Source organism: Phoca vitulina, unplaced genomic scaffold (genome assembly GCF_004348235.1).
Source record: "Phoca vitulina isolate PV1807 unplaced genomic scaffold, GSC_HSeal_1.0 scaffold16, whole genome shotgun sequence".
NCBI classification, from domain to species: domain Eukaryota; kingdom Metazoa; phylum Chordata; class Mammalia; order Carnivora; family Phocidae; genus Phoca; species Phoca vitulina.
This window is the reverse complement of record NW_022589719.1, coordinates 31825604-31842649: the sequence shown is the minus strand read 5'-3', so window position 1 is coordinate 31842649 and position 17046 is coordinate 31825604. Positions and strand designations below refer to the sequence as shown.

The 17046-nt window shown below is 54.3% G+C and overlaps 1 protein-coding gene across 1 annotated transcript; it reads left to right on the top strand.

The window, feature by feature from the left end:
• Window positions 1–4766: 4766 nt before the first annotated feature.
• On the top strand, window positions 4767–8033 carry AP5B1 (adaptor related protein complex 5 subunit beta 1). The gene is made up of 3 exons (XM_032415044.1): window positions 4767–4820; window positions 5164–5331; window positions 5435–8033. The coding sequence occupies exons 2-3, from the start codon at window positions 5182–5184 to the stop codon at window positions 7916–7918; spliced, it is 2634 nt and encodes an 877-aa protein (XP_032270935.1). The 5' UTR covers window positions 4767–4820; window positions 5164–5181; the 3' UTR covers window positions 7919–8033.
• Window positions 8034–17046: the final 9013 nt, after the last annotated feature.

Here is a 17046-nt window from a genome sequence, read left to right as displayed (position 1 = left end):
ATGAACACCAAGCTCCGTGAGGGCAGGCACCTTCTGCTCCATTCACACGGTGTCAGATATCATTCATTCATTCCTTAATTCAGTCAACAAATATCGAACACCTATCATTTGCTTGGTACTGATGATTCTGTGATGCAAGGCAGAGAAAAAAGGAAACTTTTAGTGGGATGCATGACTTCAGTGATGGGATAATGACAGGTGGGGGTGCTGAGATCTGAACAAGAGGTAGGGGCCAGCTGTGCGAGCAGGCAAGAGCCAGATCCTCAGAAGGAACAGCTGGTGCCCCAGAGTGGGGGTGAGCCTAGTGTATGTGAGATGAACCAAAAGACGAGGTGGCATTAGGAGGGAATGGGAGGGTGTGGGAACTGAGGTTGAAGAGGCAGGTGTGCCATGTCATGTGAGGCTCAGTGGTGGGAAGCTATGGTAGAACGGAGTAGTAGAGAGACCAGTAAGGAGACTACTGCAATTGTCCGAGCAGGAGGTGATGGTGGCCTGGGCCATCTGCAAACGGAGCCATGAGCTCTGATTCTAGGTGTCCTGAGTAGACCTCTCTTGTTGGTATAGTGTTGGGACAAGGGTGTGAAGCAAGGCAGAACTCCAGCAAGCAAGCAAGGACCGTGCTCCCCAAAGAGTGGTGGCTGGCTCCCGCCTTTGGTGCTGGGCTCCCAGCCTGAGCAGCCTGGGGAGAGCTGGGGCAGGAGTTAGATGGAGAAGGCATGGAACAACCCCTTCCTGTTCTCAGAGAAAGCTTAGCAGGGGAGCTTCGAGGGGGTGGAGGCAGGTCAGGGGCTGGGAAGCAGGGAGGCTTGAAGGCAGAAGGGCTTCCGGGAGATGAGATGTGCTGCGACAAGCAGGAAAGGGCCTGGAGTTGGCCTGCCCCAGACTTTTAGTCTCTGGGCACTCGAACCAAGCCACCTAACCTGTCAGGGCCTCAGTTTACACATCTGTAAAGTGGGGCTCCTAGTTCCAGCTCTCTTCCTCAGAGCGGTCAAGAGATGTTGATTTGCTTTTGCCTGGAAGTCTAGCAGCCTTTGAAAATGGACTCAGCCTTAAAGCAGGCTGATGGTGCCCCCGCCACCAAGGCCTCTGCGTGGCTCGAACAGTGGCCTCTCCAGCGTTATTTAACAATAGCCTCGGGGAGGCTGCAAAGCCCCTGAGAAGCCATGAGTGCTGTCAGGACACCGACCCTCCACCTCTGCAGAGTTCCTGCCCGTGGGCCTCCCAACATCCTACTGTCAGGGCGGGCAAAAGGCTCCCTCGGCGGAGCTGGGGGGGGGGGGGCAGTAGCCAGAGGAGGAGGGGCCATCTGGGCCATCTGGAGCCTCTGGAACAGTGCAAAGAGAAGCCAAAGGTTCCAAGGCTCTCCACGGTGGCTGCACGTCTGACCTGCCAGACTTTATTCCCTCCTCAGTTCCCACAGCCTTCCTCATCACGGGGACTGGAATCATCAGCCCTCAAGTACTCAGGGCCAAAGCCCAGAGTTGTCTGTCCCCTCTTCCCTCACCCTCCACATCCACCCACCACCAAGTCCCGGGAGCTCCCAAATCGTCGGGCACGCGCCCACACCTCCATCCGCAGCTACGCCCTGGGCCAAGGCCCTGGCGCGTTTCACCCTGGCCACAGGGCAGCCTCCGGAGCAACCTTGGCCCCCTTCCCCCACCGGCAGCCAGCTGTCTCCCCTTGGCCCAAGCCCTCCCGTGGCTCCCATGGCAGCTGGGGGCCTCGTGCACTCTGGTCCCTCCCAGCCTCCTGACCGCTCGCCTCTCCCTTCCTGCTGGTTCTGCGTGTGCCAGCCACGCTGCTTGCCCGCCATCCACCAAGCCTGCCAAAGCCTGGTCCTGCTCAGGCCTCTCCTCCAGTGTGCCTTCCTCCCAGAACGCTTTTCCCCACCTGATGACTGGTTACCTCTTGTCATTCAGGTTTCAGCCAAGTGTCCCCCTTCCGAGAGGCCTCTCTGGCCACCTAGCTAAATCCTTGTCCCCCAGTCACCTCCGGCCCATTACCCTGTCCTATTTTCCTTGCAGCATCTTTTACTCTGAAATTTTGGTTTCTCCTGTTTGTTTATTGTCTGTTATCCTCCCCCCCCACAACCGTAAGTTCTGTATACAAGGGACCTCTTTCTTTTAATACCGTTTTAGTAGCTTTACTTAGATATAATTCATATACCATAAAATTCACCTTTTTAAAGTATACAGTTCAGGGGGTTTGGTATCTTCACAGAGTTGTGCAGCCATCACCATGGTCTTCCAGAACATTCTCATCACCCCAAAAGAAACCCCGTAAACATTAGCAGTCAATCCCCATTCTGCTCTTCTCCAAGCCGCTGGCATCCATTACTCTGCTTTCTCTCTATGGATTTGCCTATTGAGGTGTTCTTTTTAAAGCATCCCTGTATCCCCAGGGAGCACCCAGTGCTGGGAAGATGGGTTGGCCATGTCCCCATTTTACAGATGAGAAAACAGGCTCAGGACCCCTCGGGAAACTGACTTTCCCTTTTCCAAGCCTTGTGTATAGGATCTCCCCAGAGCTGGGCTACACCGGGGAGACTGGAAACCCATCAGGAGAAGAAGGAATGAGGTGTGAACATTGAGTTGGGGGAGTTCCCTGCTCGGCCACCTGGCTGCAGCCCACACCTGGGCCCTCTTGGCTGGGAGGTCCCTTTCCCAGGCAGGCCTGCTGACTGTGGATTCAGGGAACGTTCATGCCCTCGGTGCTGGTGCGCTGAGCTTAACTCTCTGCCTGGCCTGTGCCAGGGACAGACCAGTGCCACCCTCCCACAGAGGAACAGGGCAGGGACATCTGGGCAGGCAGGTAAGGGGAAGGCCCATCCCAGGACCTGGACACCCAAGAGGGCTGCGGGTAGCTGGTGTGGAAGGAGGGCCAGGTCAGGGGCAGCAGGGGGCCATTTGCTGACGTCCAGCCTCCACCTCTTAGGAGCTCTGTGACTTTGAGCAAGTGACTGCACTTCTTTGGGCTTTCATTTCCTCATCTGTGAATGGTACCCATCCCCAGGTACCCCAGGGTTGCTGTAAGCCTGGGAGTCCATGTGGATGCACCCACCACACCATCGGGAACCACACACAGGTTCCCTCCCTCCCTCCAGACCCCTGGCCCCAAGGAGCCAAGGCCCAGAAACGCTGCTGTCAGAGGCCGAATGAGGGCCAAAGCCAGTGGCAGATTTCCTGACCCTTTGAAGCCTGTCTCTTCAACTGTAAACGAGGTTTAATAATCATTGCTCCCTCCCTGTGAGTGGTGAGGGCTAGGGGTGTGTAGTTATCAGCACCCTCTGGGCCTCAGACAGGGAAACCAGACAGGCTCCTTGTTACCCCAAGCTGCCTTCCCTCCCAGGGCTGCTCTCATCCTGGCCTCTTTCATCTTAGGTTTAATTAGCCAGGCTGCCCCACCCCACAGTCTCTTGGGCGGGAGTCATCACTCCCATTTTATAGATGGGGAAACTGAGGCACCTAGAGGGAAGTGGTTTGGGGCTGCCGCCTGTGAGTCAACTATGGAGCCAGGGCCCAGAGGAGTTGGGACTGGGCTTTCCAGATGGACCTGTCCCTCGGGGTGGATCCCTGTCTCCATCCCCCTGGCATCCCTGGCACCACGGGCACCCAGACAGCCTCTTTTCCAGCTCTCTCTACCCCACCACTCCCTACCACCTCTCATCTGAGGGCAGCAGGACAGGGTAGGGAGGGGCCTGCGAAGCCTGGAGAAAGGAGAGAAACTAGTTGGCAGCGCTAACATGGGGGCTCAGGTCTGTTTCATCTTCAAAGCCGGCTAATTAGAGCCAAAGGCGTTACTGTAGCCTGTGGGGCCTGGACGCCTGCAGTTCTGGGCCCTGGAAGCCAGCGGTCAGTGGGGCATCTGCCGTGGGGGTCCCGGGGCCCAGGAGACAATGCTTGGTGAGCTCCAGGCGAGCCCCCTGAGTGTCCCCAACCAGCTCCGATCCAGCCCTCTGGAATTCCAAGAGTGCTGGGTTCGTGGGCTGCTTGGCCCTAGGTCTTTAGTGGCGAAGTCTCCGTTTCCAGGTCCGTGCTAGGCATGCCGTGAGCCCTGTGATCCACCGGGCCCTGCCACTCGGCACGTCTGCATCCCGTTGTTTCCCCGGCTTCATCCAGGATTATGGCCTTGCCCTGCCAGCTTTACCCTGGCTCGGCTGCTGCAACCCTTGCCGACTGTCGACTATTGGTATGGCCTAAGGCAAAGGTCAGCTGTTTCCGCCCGCGGTGACCCCGGCGCCGGCTCCGCGCCCCCAAGCCCAGCCGGTGGGGGGCCGGGGCGGCGTCGGAGAAGCGAAGCCAAGCCCTGAGGCGCCCGCCAGACCGGTTCGGCCGGGGCTGCGAGGAGCACTTCCTGCGGGCGCTCTGGGACCGCACCTCGCACACCCCCCAGCGGACACCGTGGGAGCCCAGAGACCCTCACCCCACGGCCCCCGCATGGTGCGGAGCGCCCGGGCGCCGGCGGGGGGCGCGCTGATTGCCATCGCGGGCGCGGCGGGCGCTGTCCCCCGGAAGGCCCTGGGATCGCAGTTCGCGCGCGGACGGGACCCCGGCATCCGGGAGCCCGGGCCCACCCAACTCCACCGCCTCTGCCCGGGCCTGAGGCGGTTTCGGGGAATGGGGGCCCGCGCGCAGCGGGACAGTTACTCAGCCCCAGCGAAACCGGCGAGTCGGCACCTGCTGGCGGGGCGGGAGGGAAGGCGGCGGCCCCGTTACGGCCCCGCCCCCGCCGCCCACGCGCCGCGGGCCCCGCCCCGCCGCGCGCCGCAGCCCGGAAGGAGCCGGCGGGCCCGAGCGCCCGCCGCGGCTGAGTCAGGCGAGGTGAGAGCGGCCGGCCCGTTACCGCGGGCGCCGGGGGCCGGGGCGGCGCTGTGGTTTCGGTGTCGGCAGCGGGCGGGCGGCCTAATGAGCTCTCGGCACGCACCCCGCGCCGGCGGCCCTGCCCCGCGGGGACCCGTGGTTGCCCGCTGTGGTGTCGCCCCCGAAACCTCTCGGTTTCATCTCGGGGTCCGGGCGCGGGGTCCCCGCTGGCGTCTGCGCGCGGCAGGGGGCGGCTGGGATTTACGAGGCGGCCCTGGGGTGACGGAGGCCCCTTCGGAGTGCGCACAGGTGCTCGGGCGCCCTCTGGCGGCCGCGGGCCTGACCTTCCCTCGCTTCTTTGCAGGGACCTGGGTGCCGGACCATGGGACCCCCGAGCCGGGAAACCTGGGCCCAGCGCCTGGGCGCTTTCCGGGCCAGCCCGTCCGCCTTCATGGCCGGTACCGAGGGTGAGGATCTGGGTCGTGACCTGCTGAGCGAACTGAGAAGTGAGAAGCTGAGCGAACAGACCAAGGTAGGCCCTGTGCGCACCCCCTGCCCTGGCCCATCTCGCCACCTCAGCCCGCCGCGCCCTGCACCTCATTTTCGTGATTCCCACCCAAATCCCCCATCCCCAGGTTTCCTTGCTGGCCCTGAGCCTGGAGTACCCAGCCCAGCTGTGGCCGGACGCCGCTGCGGCCGAGGCAGCCGCCACCTCCCTGTTGGACACCTTGGTCCTTCTGCCCCCACGGCCCTCAGCCCTGCGGCGGCCCCTGCTGCTGGCGGCCACCACAGCCCTGGCGGCCGGAGATGCGCTGGGCCCCACCTCGGGAGCCTCCCGCCGGCTCCTGCCCCTACTTCTTGGCTTGGCCTCGGGCCGCGATCTGGGCCGAGGCTTTGGCCCCGCCTCGGAGCAGCGCCCCCTGCAGGCCACAGCGTGTGAGTGCCTGCGGGAACTGGAGAGCTGCAAGCCTGGGCTGCTGGGGGGCTACCTGGGGCTGCTACGGAGCCTGCTGGGGCAGGAAGGCCCGGTCCAGCCGCTCAGCCTGCTGCTGGCACTTGCTCTGCGCAACAGCTTGGTGATACAGGCCAGGGCGAGGGCCGGCCTGCAGGGCCTGCTCGTGGCCGGGGATACGCCCGCGGCAGGTGGTCCCTGGAACTGGACACTAGCTGAGGACGGGGATGCCCACCTTCAGCCCCAGGCACCCAGCTGGCCGGCTGCCGAGGAGGAGGCGTGTGGCCTTGCAGTGCTGGAGCCCAGTCCTGAGGAGGCCCGGGAGCTGCGGGCTGCTGTGGCCCAGCTTCTGGACACCTCCTACCTGCTCACTCCTGTGGCTCAGGCCCAGCTTCTGTGGCTGCTGGGCTGGGCTCTGCGGGGGCTTCGGGGACAGCCGCCAGTGCTCTTCAAGCCACAGTTGGTACGGCTACTGGGCACGGCCCAGCTGACGCTGCTGCACGCCGTTCTGGCGCTCAAGGCGGCCTTCGGTGAAGCCCTGTTCACGGCCCAGGATGAGGCCTTGCTGCTCCGCCGGCTCACCTTGGCCGCCCAGCACCCAGCCCTGCCCCTGCCCGCCCATCTCTTCTACCTGCACTGCTTGCTGAACTTCCCTGAGAACTGGCCTCTAGGCCCCACAGGAGAGGAGACGGCCCCCCTGCTGCTAGGGCCCCGGCTGTGCCGTGGCCTCCTGCCCAGTCTCCTGCATGACCCGTCGGCCCTCCTGGCGCACCTGCAGCTGCTGTGTCTGCTCTGTGCGGAAGATGAAGAAAAGGAGGAGAAAGGCCAGGATTGGTGTCCCCAGCATTACCTGGGGGAGCTGCTGGCTGGCCTGCGGCAGAGGGCAGCCCTGCATGGGGGCCCCCGGGCCTTGGCCACTCTCTGCTTCCAGGCCTCCTACCTGGTGGTTCACTGCCTAGCCACGCAACCTACGGTGCTGACACCGTTGACCCACGGCCTGGCCCAGCTGTACCGAGCCCGGCCTGCACTGGCTCCCCATTTCGTGGATCTCTTGGATAGGGTGGGCCCTGAACTCGGGGAGCCCCTGAGAGCGGCCTTGCGGCAGGAAGTGGTGTCCAGGCCGGGCAGGGACGAGGCCCTTCGTTGGCACCTGCAGATACTGTCCAAAGTGGCAGACGGGAAGGCTCCAGGTGCCACCCTAGGCTTCCTGCGTGCGGCGGCGGCCCACTGCTCGGACTGGGGCCTCCAGCAGGCGCTGCTGCGGGTCTGCCGGGCTTTGCTGCGCGCGGGGGTCGCGGGAGGCCTGGCCGACTTGCTGCAGGCCCTGGCCAGACAGTTGGAGGACCCTGATGGGCGGGACCACGCTCGCCTCTACTACATCCTCCTGGCCCACCTGGCGGGGCCCAAGCTGGGGGTGGCCCTGGGCCCCTCGCTGGCCGCCCCTGCACTGACCTCCTCGCTGGTGGCCGAGAACCAGGGCTTTGCCGCGGTGCTGATGGTGCGGGAGGCCCCGGCCCCGATGCGGCTAAGTGTGGGGCCCCGCAGGGCGGCGGGCCCGGTCCCCGTGCTGCAGCTGCACGTGGAGGTGCTGGAGCCGCTGTACTCCGTGGAGCTGCGCTTCCGCGTGGAAGGACAGCTGTACGCGCCCCTGGGCGCCGTCCACGTGCCCTGCCTGCTCCCGGGCCGCCCCTGCCGGCCTCTGCACCTGCCGCTGCGGCCCCGTCGCCCGGCTCCCGCGCGGCTGGCCGTGCGCGCCCTGTTCTCCACGCCCGCCGGCCTCACGTGCCATGCGCACCTGCCGCCCCTGCCCGTGAACTTCGCCGACCTTTTCCTGCCTTTCCCCCGGGCCCCCGACGGGGACAACCAGGGCTTCTTTGAGGAGCTCTGGGACTCCTGCCTGCCAGAGGGCGCCGAGAGTCGCCTCTGGTGCCCTCTTGGGCCCGAGGGGCTGGAGACCTTGGTGGCCCGCCACCTGGAGCCCTTTGTGGTGGTGGCCCAGCCCCCCACCAGCTACCATGTGGCCATCCGCCTGCCCCCAGCCTCGAGGCTGTTGTTGCGACTGGAGGCGGCCCAGGGGGACGGAGTGCCCGTGGCCCTGCGGACTGATGACTGGGCCGTGCTGCCCCTGGCCGGGGACTACCTCCGTGGGCTGTCAGCCGCTGTCTGAACCGGGAGGCCAGGCCAGACCCTGAGCCGGTCTTGCCCAAAGGAGGGCACCGAGGGCCAGGACACAGTCCTGCGGCTCTTTTCTTAAAACAAACAAACAAAAACTTACATTCACCAATGACCTTCACTGGTTGGTTTTCTTTTGAGCCCTGGCTGGGGGCATGCACATGGGGGTGGGGGAGGAGAGGCTCCAGGAAAACTTCCAGACTAGGAACCCCCGTACTGCAGGGCTCCAGAGTTTCTTCCTGCCGGGCAAGTGGGAGAAAAAACATCCTTGTCTCTGCTTTCCAGAGCCAGAGAGGGTCGGGCCTTGGCCCAAAGCCATGCAGCAACTTAGGAACATGGGAGCTGGCCTTGGGCTTCCTCACCTGGGGACCAGGGCTTTTCAGTGCCAGAGCTTTGTGGGGTCCCTGCCCCAGTGAGCTCAGGCTAGCTAGGACGACGGTCCAAAGGCCAGAAACGGAGGCGGCTGCAGGGGTCCGGTGGCCCCCTCCTGGGGAGGGGGCTCCCCATGCTGCGTTGATTGGAACCAGCTCTAGGAAGGGCCCATCAGTACAGTTTGGGAGCCGAGAGAGAGAGAGGCCCCACGATGTGGGCTACAACGAGGCTGACTTTCCCTCACCCCAACCCCACCTGTGAGCCTAAGAATCTTCTAGATAAGACAAACTCGTACCCCGTGGCCTTTTTCCACATACGTGAGATGCTTTGGGTTCAAACGTATTGAGTCCATCTCTAACTGCCAGGCACCACGCTGGTATTTCCCATAGACGATGCCTCGCGTCATGCTTGCAACAGCTCAGCAGGGCCCCACAGATGAGGAAATCTGTAGGCCAGAGGGTTGAATGATGTTCCTGTGGTCACCCACCTGGTTAGTAATCGTGTTTTGTCGTCCCGGAGCAGGTTTCCATTACCACACCGTCAGAAGGGAGAGCTGCGCAGGCCAGAGGGCCACAGAGTCCCCAGGCCTCTCCGCCCTGGGCCAGCCCTCGGGCGGTTGCAGGAACTGCAGTCGGCAGTGCTGGGCCCAGAAGGACCAGGGGCTCGGGCCTAACCTCTGTGGCCCCTGCCTCTTGGGCTCCCAGCGCACAGGTTCCTGTGGGCCATTCCTGCCCCTCCTGATGGCGGCAGAACAGGAAAGGGGAGCAGGGCCTGGGACAAGCGGGGCTCTTCCGGGTCAGGTCAGGAGGTCTGTCCCGAGTTTGAGGTATGGCAGTCAGTCGTGTGATCTGGGCCAGCCATGGCAGATCAGGAAGGGGTTGGTTCCAGAAAACCAGCTTGTCCAGCTGTTGGTGGCAGAAAGGGATTGAAGATGACCGACTACTTCCATGGCAGCTGGGAAGGCCAGAGGAGAGGGCGTCCGGGAGCCAGCCCCAGCACTGCTGAGTTCCCGAATGCATGGCCCTGCCTGCAGTCCAGCTCCTCTCAGCACCAGGTGCTGGGCGCGGACCCCGGAAGGTGGGTGCAGCTGCCAGCAGGGCCTCCTGACCCCCCGCAGCGCCAGCGTGCCGGCACCCTACAGAAAGGCTGAGCTCCCAAAGCTGCCAAACAGCCTTGGCCTTCAGAGGGCATCCAGTGAGTGGGCCGGATGTCTCCCAGAGACCTCCAGCACAGGGGAGTCCGGAAAACTTGCCTCTTTTCTTTTTGCCCTCAGATGCAGGAGGTAGGGTTAATCCTTAGCCTAAGATTACGATCACTGGCCTGTGTAAGGACTCACCAGCCATCCTTTTGTCCATCTGTCTAGCCATCCATGCATCCACCCACCTCTCCAGTGCTGGGCCCCAGATGACCCCCAACTTCCCCATCCCCACCACACATCTGCCACAGTGGGCGTCATAAATGTCCCCTGATGTGTGTCTGTGACAGTTTCCCTAGGATACACACAAGGAGCAGAATTGCTGAATCATAAGGCATGCATGTGCTTAATTGGACTAAGAGATGTCTGAGTAATTAAAGTTTTTAGTTTTGCATCCTCTCAGTATGCCTAGGAAAGTAGGGACGGACATGAGCGAACCAGCCCACGACATCCACCACAGTCTACCCCTTTGCCTGCTCCACGTCCACATACCCCTGCTCACACTTCAACTTCTCGAAGGTCGTAGCAACAACAACCTGCTCCCGGAACAACCCCTCCTACAACCAAGATTTCTTGCCAAAAGGGAAGACTCCAATTTCCATCGGCCACTGGCCACCTGTCTGGACATTCACAATGTTCTCCAGCTGCTGGTTCTCCACTTTCTGGTACATTCATACCCTTCCCCACCTCCCTGAGGTTAGGCCCCGCCATGAGACCAGCTCTGGCTACTGAAACGGAGAGTGTCAGTTCTGGGGCAAGACATTCACTGCTAGCACTCAGCCCCCTGGCTCTCTCCCGCCCTGGCATGGCCGTGGTGGAAATGTTCATGGATGTGGATGTGCTCAATAGTTGGGTCACGATCCCCTCTTGGTATCCTGTAACAAAGGCACTGGACTAAGAAGGCAATCATTAATAACACACACTTTTTATGACACAAGAGGAAAGACATGGGCAGGGATAGTTGTTAAGCTATATTTTACTTGCAAGGAAGAAAGTATCGTGTAATGAGTTACAAGGCCACAATGGGGGCTTCCAACTTTCGCAAATAAGAACATTGTACAGGGTGTCCAGTTAACTTCAAAGAAACAACAGATGATTTTTTTCATATCAGTATGTCCCAAACATTAGGACATACTTTCACCCAAAAAAGAAAAATAGTTGTTTCTCTGAAACTCATATATAATCAGGCATCCTGCATTTTATCTCTCACCCCTAGGTTGGTATTTATAACTTATTTCTTCTATGATCCCCCTTAAAGGCTCTTTACATAGTAAGGTGACCTTCATCCCTGAGAAGTCTGAGTCCTTGGTAAGTCTGCCTGTGTTGAGTGTCTTTAGTTCTTTGAGTCCTGGGAACTCCCCCTCTGCATTGTGTGACCACAGCAATTTCTTCCTTGCTCATCAGGACCAATCATCCTTTCAGAGCTGTTGGTTCTAAGGCATGAAAAGGGCAAAATAACAAGGTAGCGGTCTTCCCTTCCAGTTCAAAAGAACCAGTGCTGTGTCCATTAGCATTCACCAAGGACTCTAAACTAGCAAGGCCCAAAACTGGAGGGACGAGAGGCAATATTTTGAGAGAGACTTCCAGTAGCAGCGCAGGTTCTCATCCCCCCCCCAAATAATCTGGAATAAAGAAAAGAGAAAGATGTAATTACACAAAACCAAAATGCTCAAACTTAAAAGTACCTGTAAGTAAAAACAAAAAACAAGGGACAGCGCACCGTCTCCCACGTCCCCGTCCCAGCCCCACCCGGCGCGGGCTCTGGGCAGACTGGCAGAGAGAAACTAGGAGAAGAGGGGAGCAAGTAGTGTCTGACGCTTGATGGAAGACCTCCCAGAAAGACTGAGTCCACCTGAAGTCTGAAAATGTGAAGACATGTCTAGAGCAGGTCAGAGCTTTGACTATAAGGGAGGGATTTCAAAGTACATGGTGATTTGACTGGGCAGTCTTTGAAACACACAGATTCGGGGAGAGCGAAGGGCAAAAAGGAAGGGAGAAGTGCCTTTTGGCATTTGGCTGTCAAAGGGAAAGCAGATGGAGAAATTTCATGGCTCTGCAAGACAAAAGAACAAAATCAAAGGACCCACAACTCCTTCCCCACTCTCCAAACAAATCCATGAAAGCATCTGGACTCTGCTGAGCTGGCAGAAGAGGGAGAATTAAACTTGGAATAAAACACCCAGCACCACAGAAATGAGCAAGAAAAGATTAACAGGTTCATATGGAGTCATTGCAAAATATCAAAAAAGGATTTCATTGCATATCAACCAAGGAAAATTTACACACACCCCTGAATAAACAGCCACAAAATGTAAGAAAGCTGAACACAGCACTCTAAACAGAACTACACATACTCAAAACAAGTGTTTGAAGATATGCAAAATCACCCAGAATGAGAAATTTTGAAAAGAATGGAAATAGATAAAACCCAGGAAAAGAATGAAGAAGGTTGACTGAACTCAGGAGAGAATTGGAAGAAACAGACAAAATTATCCAGAAATACAGATTATATTATAAGATGCCCAAAGGAGAATGGACTCAAATAAATGTATAATAAGGGACATTGAAGAAAGAAAAACAACCAAGAAAATGAGATAAAGAAGTAGAAGTCAGAACAAAATAATGGTAGAAGATTGTCAAAGAAGGAATCCCATTTGCATTAGTGGAGTCTTAGAAGAGAAACCAAACAATGAACCAGAACTGATAATTAACACTGTAAGAAAACTTTCCAAGAGCAAAAAATCTGCGCATTGGAAGAGCCCACTGGGAACCTTGGAAAATTAGAACAATCAACATTGAGACATATCCTCATAAAACTATTAGATTTCAAAATATTTTTAAAAAAATTCTCAAGGGGCGCCTGGGTGGCTCAGTTGGTTAAGCTTCCAACTCTTGATTTCAGCTCAGGTCATGATCTCAGTGAGGTCGGGCTCTGCACTGGACATGGAGCCTGCTTAAGATTTTCTTTCTCCCTCTCCCCTTGCCCCCTCTTCCATTGGCTCCCGTGCTCGCTCACTCTCTCTCTCTCAAAAAAAAAAAAAAAAAAGCTCAAGATCTTCAGGAAGAAAGATCAAATAACTTATAAAGGCAAAAGAATCAGAATGGCATCAGATTTTTAAAAGCCAACATACAGAGCAATATAGCAATGAGACAGCTTTTTTAATTTTATTTTTTTTTAATGTTTTATTTATTTATTCATGAGAGGCAGAGGCAGAGGGAGAAGTAGGCTCCCCACCTAGCAGGGAGCCTGATGCGGGACTCGATCCCAGGACCCTAGGATCCTGACCTGAGCCAAAGGCAGACGCTTAACCATCTGAGCCCCCCAGGCGCCCTGAGACAGCCTTTTTTAAACATTCTGTTTTTTAAAGTGTGAACCAAGGATTTTATATTCAAACAAGTTGTCCTTCAAGTATTAAGGCCATAGGAAAGTTTTCTGTTTTTCAACAAGTACTTCAGGAATTCGGCACCCATGAGCCAATCTGAAAGAGAATGCACTTCATCCAACCAAGAGACGATGAATGTCTGTATATATGACCTAAGGCTAAAACAAAGGTGGCATGAGGGTAAATAAGTAAAAATGTTTTATATTGCGATAGCGAATGTAATTAAAAGCGTGGGAGAAGGAGAGAGAGGGAGGAAAATAGGATAAAGCTCACTGGTGGTGGTATGGGTGACTCTCAGCTCCAAATTCACTCTCATTGGCTGCTCGTGAAAATAAATCTGGGCCCTTTAAATATTGGTCTCGGCCAGCTGGCTCATTATTAAGCTTGGCCAGCAGAGGGCGCAGAGGAGCCACTGCAGAAGGAAGTTTGCGGTCCACCGTCTGCGGGACTCACTAGGACAACCTCCTGCAGCTTCTCCAGTACCGGAGGCTCCAGGGATCAAGCGACTCCAGCACCCATGGCTTTGCCGGCACCAGCCTCCTCTCGTGCATGGCAGCCAGCAGGCAGCAGCTTCCCAGCACCTCACTTGGACAGTTTTGCAGCAAACTATCTCGAGTGAGAGGGACGCCTGGGTGGCTCAGTTGGTTTAGCATCTGCCTTCAGCTCTGGTTGAGATCTGGGATCCTGGAATCCTGGGATCCAGCCCCACGGCGGGCTCCCCGCTCAGCAGGGAATATGCTTCTCCCTCCGCCCCTCCCCCTGACTTGTGCCCTCTCTCTCTCAAATAAATAAATCAATCTTAAAAAAAAAAAAAAAAGTATCTCCAATGAGACACGTCCCCATAAACAGGCTTCCCTGGCACCCTACAGAATGGTTTTCCAGCAAGTTCCACCAGCACAGCACCACAGTAACTTCTCTGTCACCCTGTGAGCCACAGGCATGCTGTGTCCAGCCGGATCTGCATCTCAGACTTGTGGGTAGGAAAGGAGGTGCTCTTCCAGGCACAGCCTTGCTGTAAATGGGGAGTGGGGGGAGCTGCTTCCTATATCTGCTATTTCTATTTGCTTTGGAGTTCTCTTTTTCTATTACTGGCCAATGCCTTGGTACTTCAGTCCCCTGTTATAGTTAATAATTCTTTATATTAAACTTCCCCCATTCAAATTACTGTGTGATTTCTCTCCTGATTGGGCCCTGATAAAACAGGCAATAGGTGGGAGTTAAAGGTACCAGTAAAAATGGATAAGCCAGACAGAGTTTTGAAACTGAGGTGTTTTTTTTTTTTAAAGGTATAACTACAGTGGTAAACACTAGAACAAAAAATATAAGCCTTCTTATTTATCTTATAAATTAAAGATCAAAGAATAGGGGCACCTGGCTGGCTCGGTTGGTTGAGCATCCAACTCTTGATTTCGGCTCAGGTCATGATCTCAGGGTTGTGAGATCCCACATCCCCCACCCCCCTCAGCATGGAGTCTGCTTGAGATTCTCTCTCTCCCTCTGCCTCTGCTCCTTCCCCCGCACACACTTTCACTCTCTCTAAATAAATAAATAAATAAAATCTTTAAAAATTATATCAAAGAATATACACCTCATAGAGAAAGAAATGTCAGAACCAGAAAAGATCCCGAATAGCCAAAGTAACGTTGAAAAAGAAAACCAAAGCTGGAGGCATCATAATTCTGGACTTCAAGGGGTATTAAAAGCTGTCATCATCAAGACAGTATGGTACTGGCACAAAAACAGACAGATCAGTGGAATAGAATAGAGAGCCCAGAAATGGACCCAGAACTATATGGTCAACTAATCTTTGACAAAGTAGGAAAGAATATGCAATGGAAAAAAGGACAGTCTCTTCAACAAATGGTGTTGCCAAAATTGAATGGCAACATGCAGAAGAATGAAATTGGACCACTTTTTTACACCATACACTAAGATAAATCCAAAATGGATGAAAGACCTAAACGTGAGAGAGGAATCCATCAAAATCCTAGAGGAAAACACAGGCAGCAACTTCTTTGACCTCGGTCATGGCAACTTCTTACTAGACATGTCTCCAGAGGCAAGGGAAACAAAGCAAAAATGAACTATTGGGATTTCATTAAGATAAAAAGCTTCTGCACAGTGATGGGAACAATCAACAAAACTAAAAGGCAACCAACAGAATGGGAGAATATATTTGCAAATGACATGTCAGATAAAGGGCTAGTATCTAAATCTATAAAGAATTTATCAAACTCAACATCCAAAACATAAATAAATTCCCAGTTAAGAAATGGGCAGAAGACATGAACAGACATTTCTCCAAAGAAGACGTACAATTGGCTATCAGACATATGAAAAAATGGTCAATATCACTCATCATCAGAGAAATACAAATCAAAACCACAATGAGATACCACCTCGTGCCTGTCAGAATGGCTGAAATTAACAAGTCAGGAAACAACAGATGTTGGCGAGGATGCAGAGAAAGGGGAACCCTCTTACACTGTTGGTGGGAATGCAAACTGGTGCAGCCACTCTGGAAAAACAGTATGGTGGTTCCTCAAAAAGTTAAAAATAGACCTATCCAGGGCGCCTGGGTGGCTTAGCCGGTTAAGCATCCGACTCTTGATTTCGGCTCAGGTCATGATCTCGGGGTTGTGAAATCAAGCCCTGAATCAGGCTCTGTGCTCAGCAAGGAGTCTGCTTGAGATTCTCTCTCTCCCTCTCCCTCTGCCCCTCCCCCTGCTCTCTCTCTCTCCCAAATAAATAAATAAATCCTAAAAAAAAAAAAAAAAAATGGAACTACCCTATGACCAGCAATTGCTCCACTAGGTATTTATGCAAAGGATATAAAAAGTACCGATTCGAAGAGGCACATGCACCACAATGTTTACAGCAGCAATGTCTACAATAGCCAAAGTATGGAAAGAGCTGAACTGTCCATTGGCTGATGAGTGGATGAAGAAGATGTGGTGTATATATATGTGTATATATACACACACACACACACACACACACACACACACACACACACACACAATGGAATATTACTTGGCCGTCAAAAAAGAATGAAATCTTGCCACTTGCAAGTTGGGGTCTGACTGTGGGGAGAGTGGCCACTTCACCCTGACTCCAACAGTGAAAGAGGTATGCACTAACCTTCCAAGTGCCTACGTTTGTGCATAACTTATTGGGTGGTCAAGCCTAATAAAATGGTCAGGATGAACATGTGATTCTTTTAAATGTTAAAATAAAGATTTTTGTATAGAAAAAAATTCCATGATGTGGATGGAACTAGAGGGTATTATGCTAAGCGAAATAAGTCGGTCAGAGAAAGACAAATACCATATGATTTCACTCGTATGTGGAATTTAATAAACAAAACAGACGAACATAGGGAAAGGGAAGGAAAAATAAAATAAGATAAAAACAGAGAGGGAGGCAAACCATAAGAGACCCTTAACTATAGAGAACAAACTGAGGGTTGCTGGAGGGGAGGTGGGTGGGGGGATGGGCTAAATGGGTGATGGGCATTAAGGAGGGCACTTGTTGTGATGAGCACTCGGTGTTTTATGTAAGCGATGAATCACTAGATTCTACTCCTGAAACTAATACTACACTATATGTTAACTAATTTGAATTTAAATAAAATCTTGGAGGAAAGAAAGAAATATCAAATATAACAAACATAATTATAAAATATTATGATGGAGAGTTAAGACCAAACATACCAATTATATTGATAAATGTAAATGTAAGGCTTAACTCACCTATTTTTTTAAAGTTTTCAGTAGGACTCAAATAGCAAGACCCAACTATGTGTTACCTACAAGAGAAACACCTAGAGCAACATGATTCAGAGAAACTAAAGGGGATGGACAAGTTATACCAGGTAAATGGAAACAATAAAAAATCAGAGGTAATGCTCTTGATATAAAGCAAAGTAGAATTCAAGTTGCAAAGCATTAAACATGACAAAAATATTCTGGAACTTGATCATTGTGGTGGTTTCACAATCTTGTGAATATACTAAAATGACTAGATTTTATACTTGAAAGGGGTGAATTTTATGGTATGTGAATTATATATCAATATGAAATTTTCTAATGATGGCGACTTTTTCAACGTATGAAGGCAGTGAATTTGAAGGAGCTCTCGATGGCCAAGCCTGGAATGAGTTAAGTAAGAAAA

Bases quoted from the DNA above. Each gene is read 5' to 3' on its own strand.
- AP5B1 (XM_032415044.1), top strand. From the start codon at position 5,182: ATGGGACCCCCGAGCCGGGAAACCTGGGCCCAGCGCCTGGGCGCTTTC. The intron at 5,332-5,434 runs GTAGGCCCTGTG...CCCCATCCCCAG, and splicing joins AGCTGAGCGAACAGACCAAG to GTTTCCTTGCTGGCCCTGAG.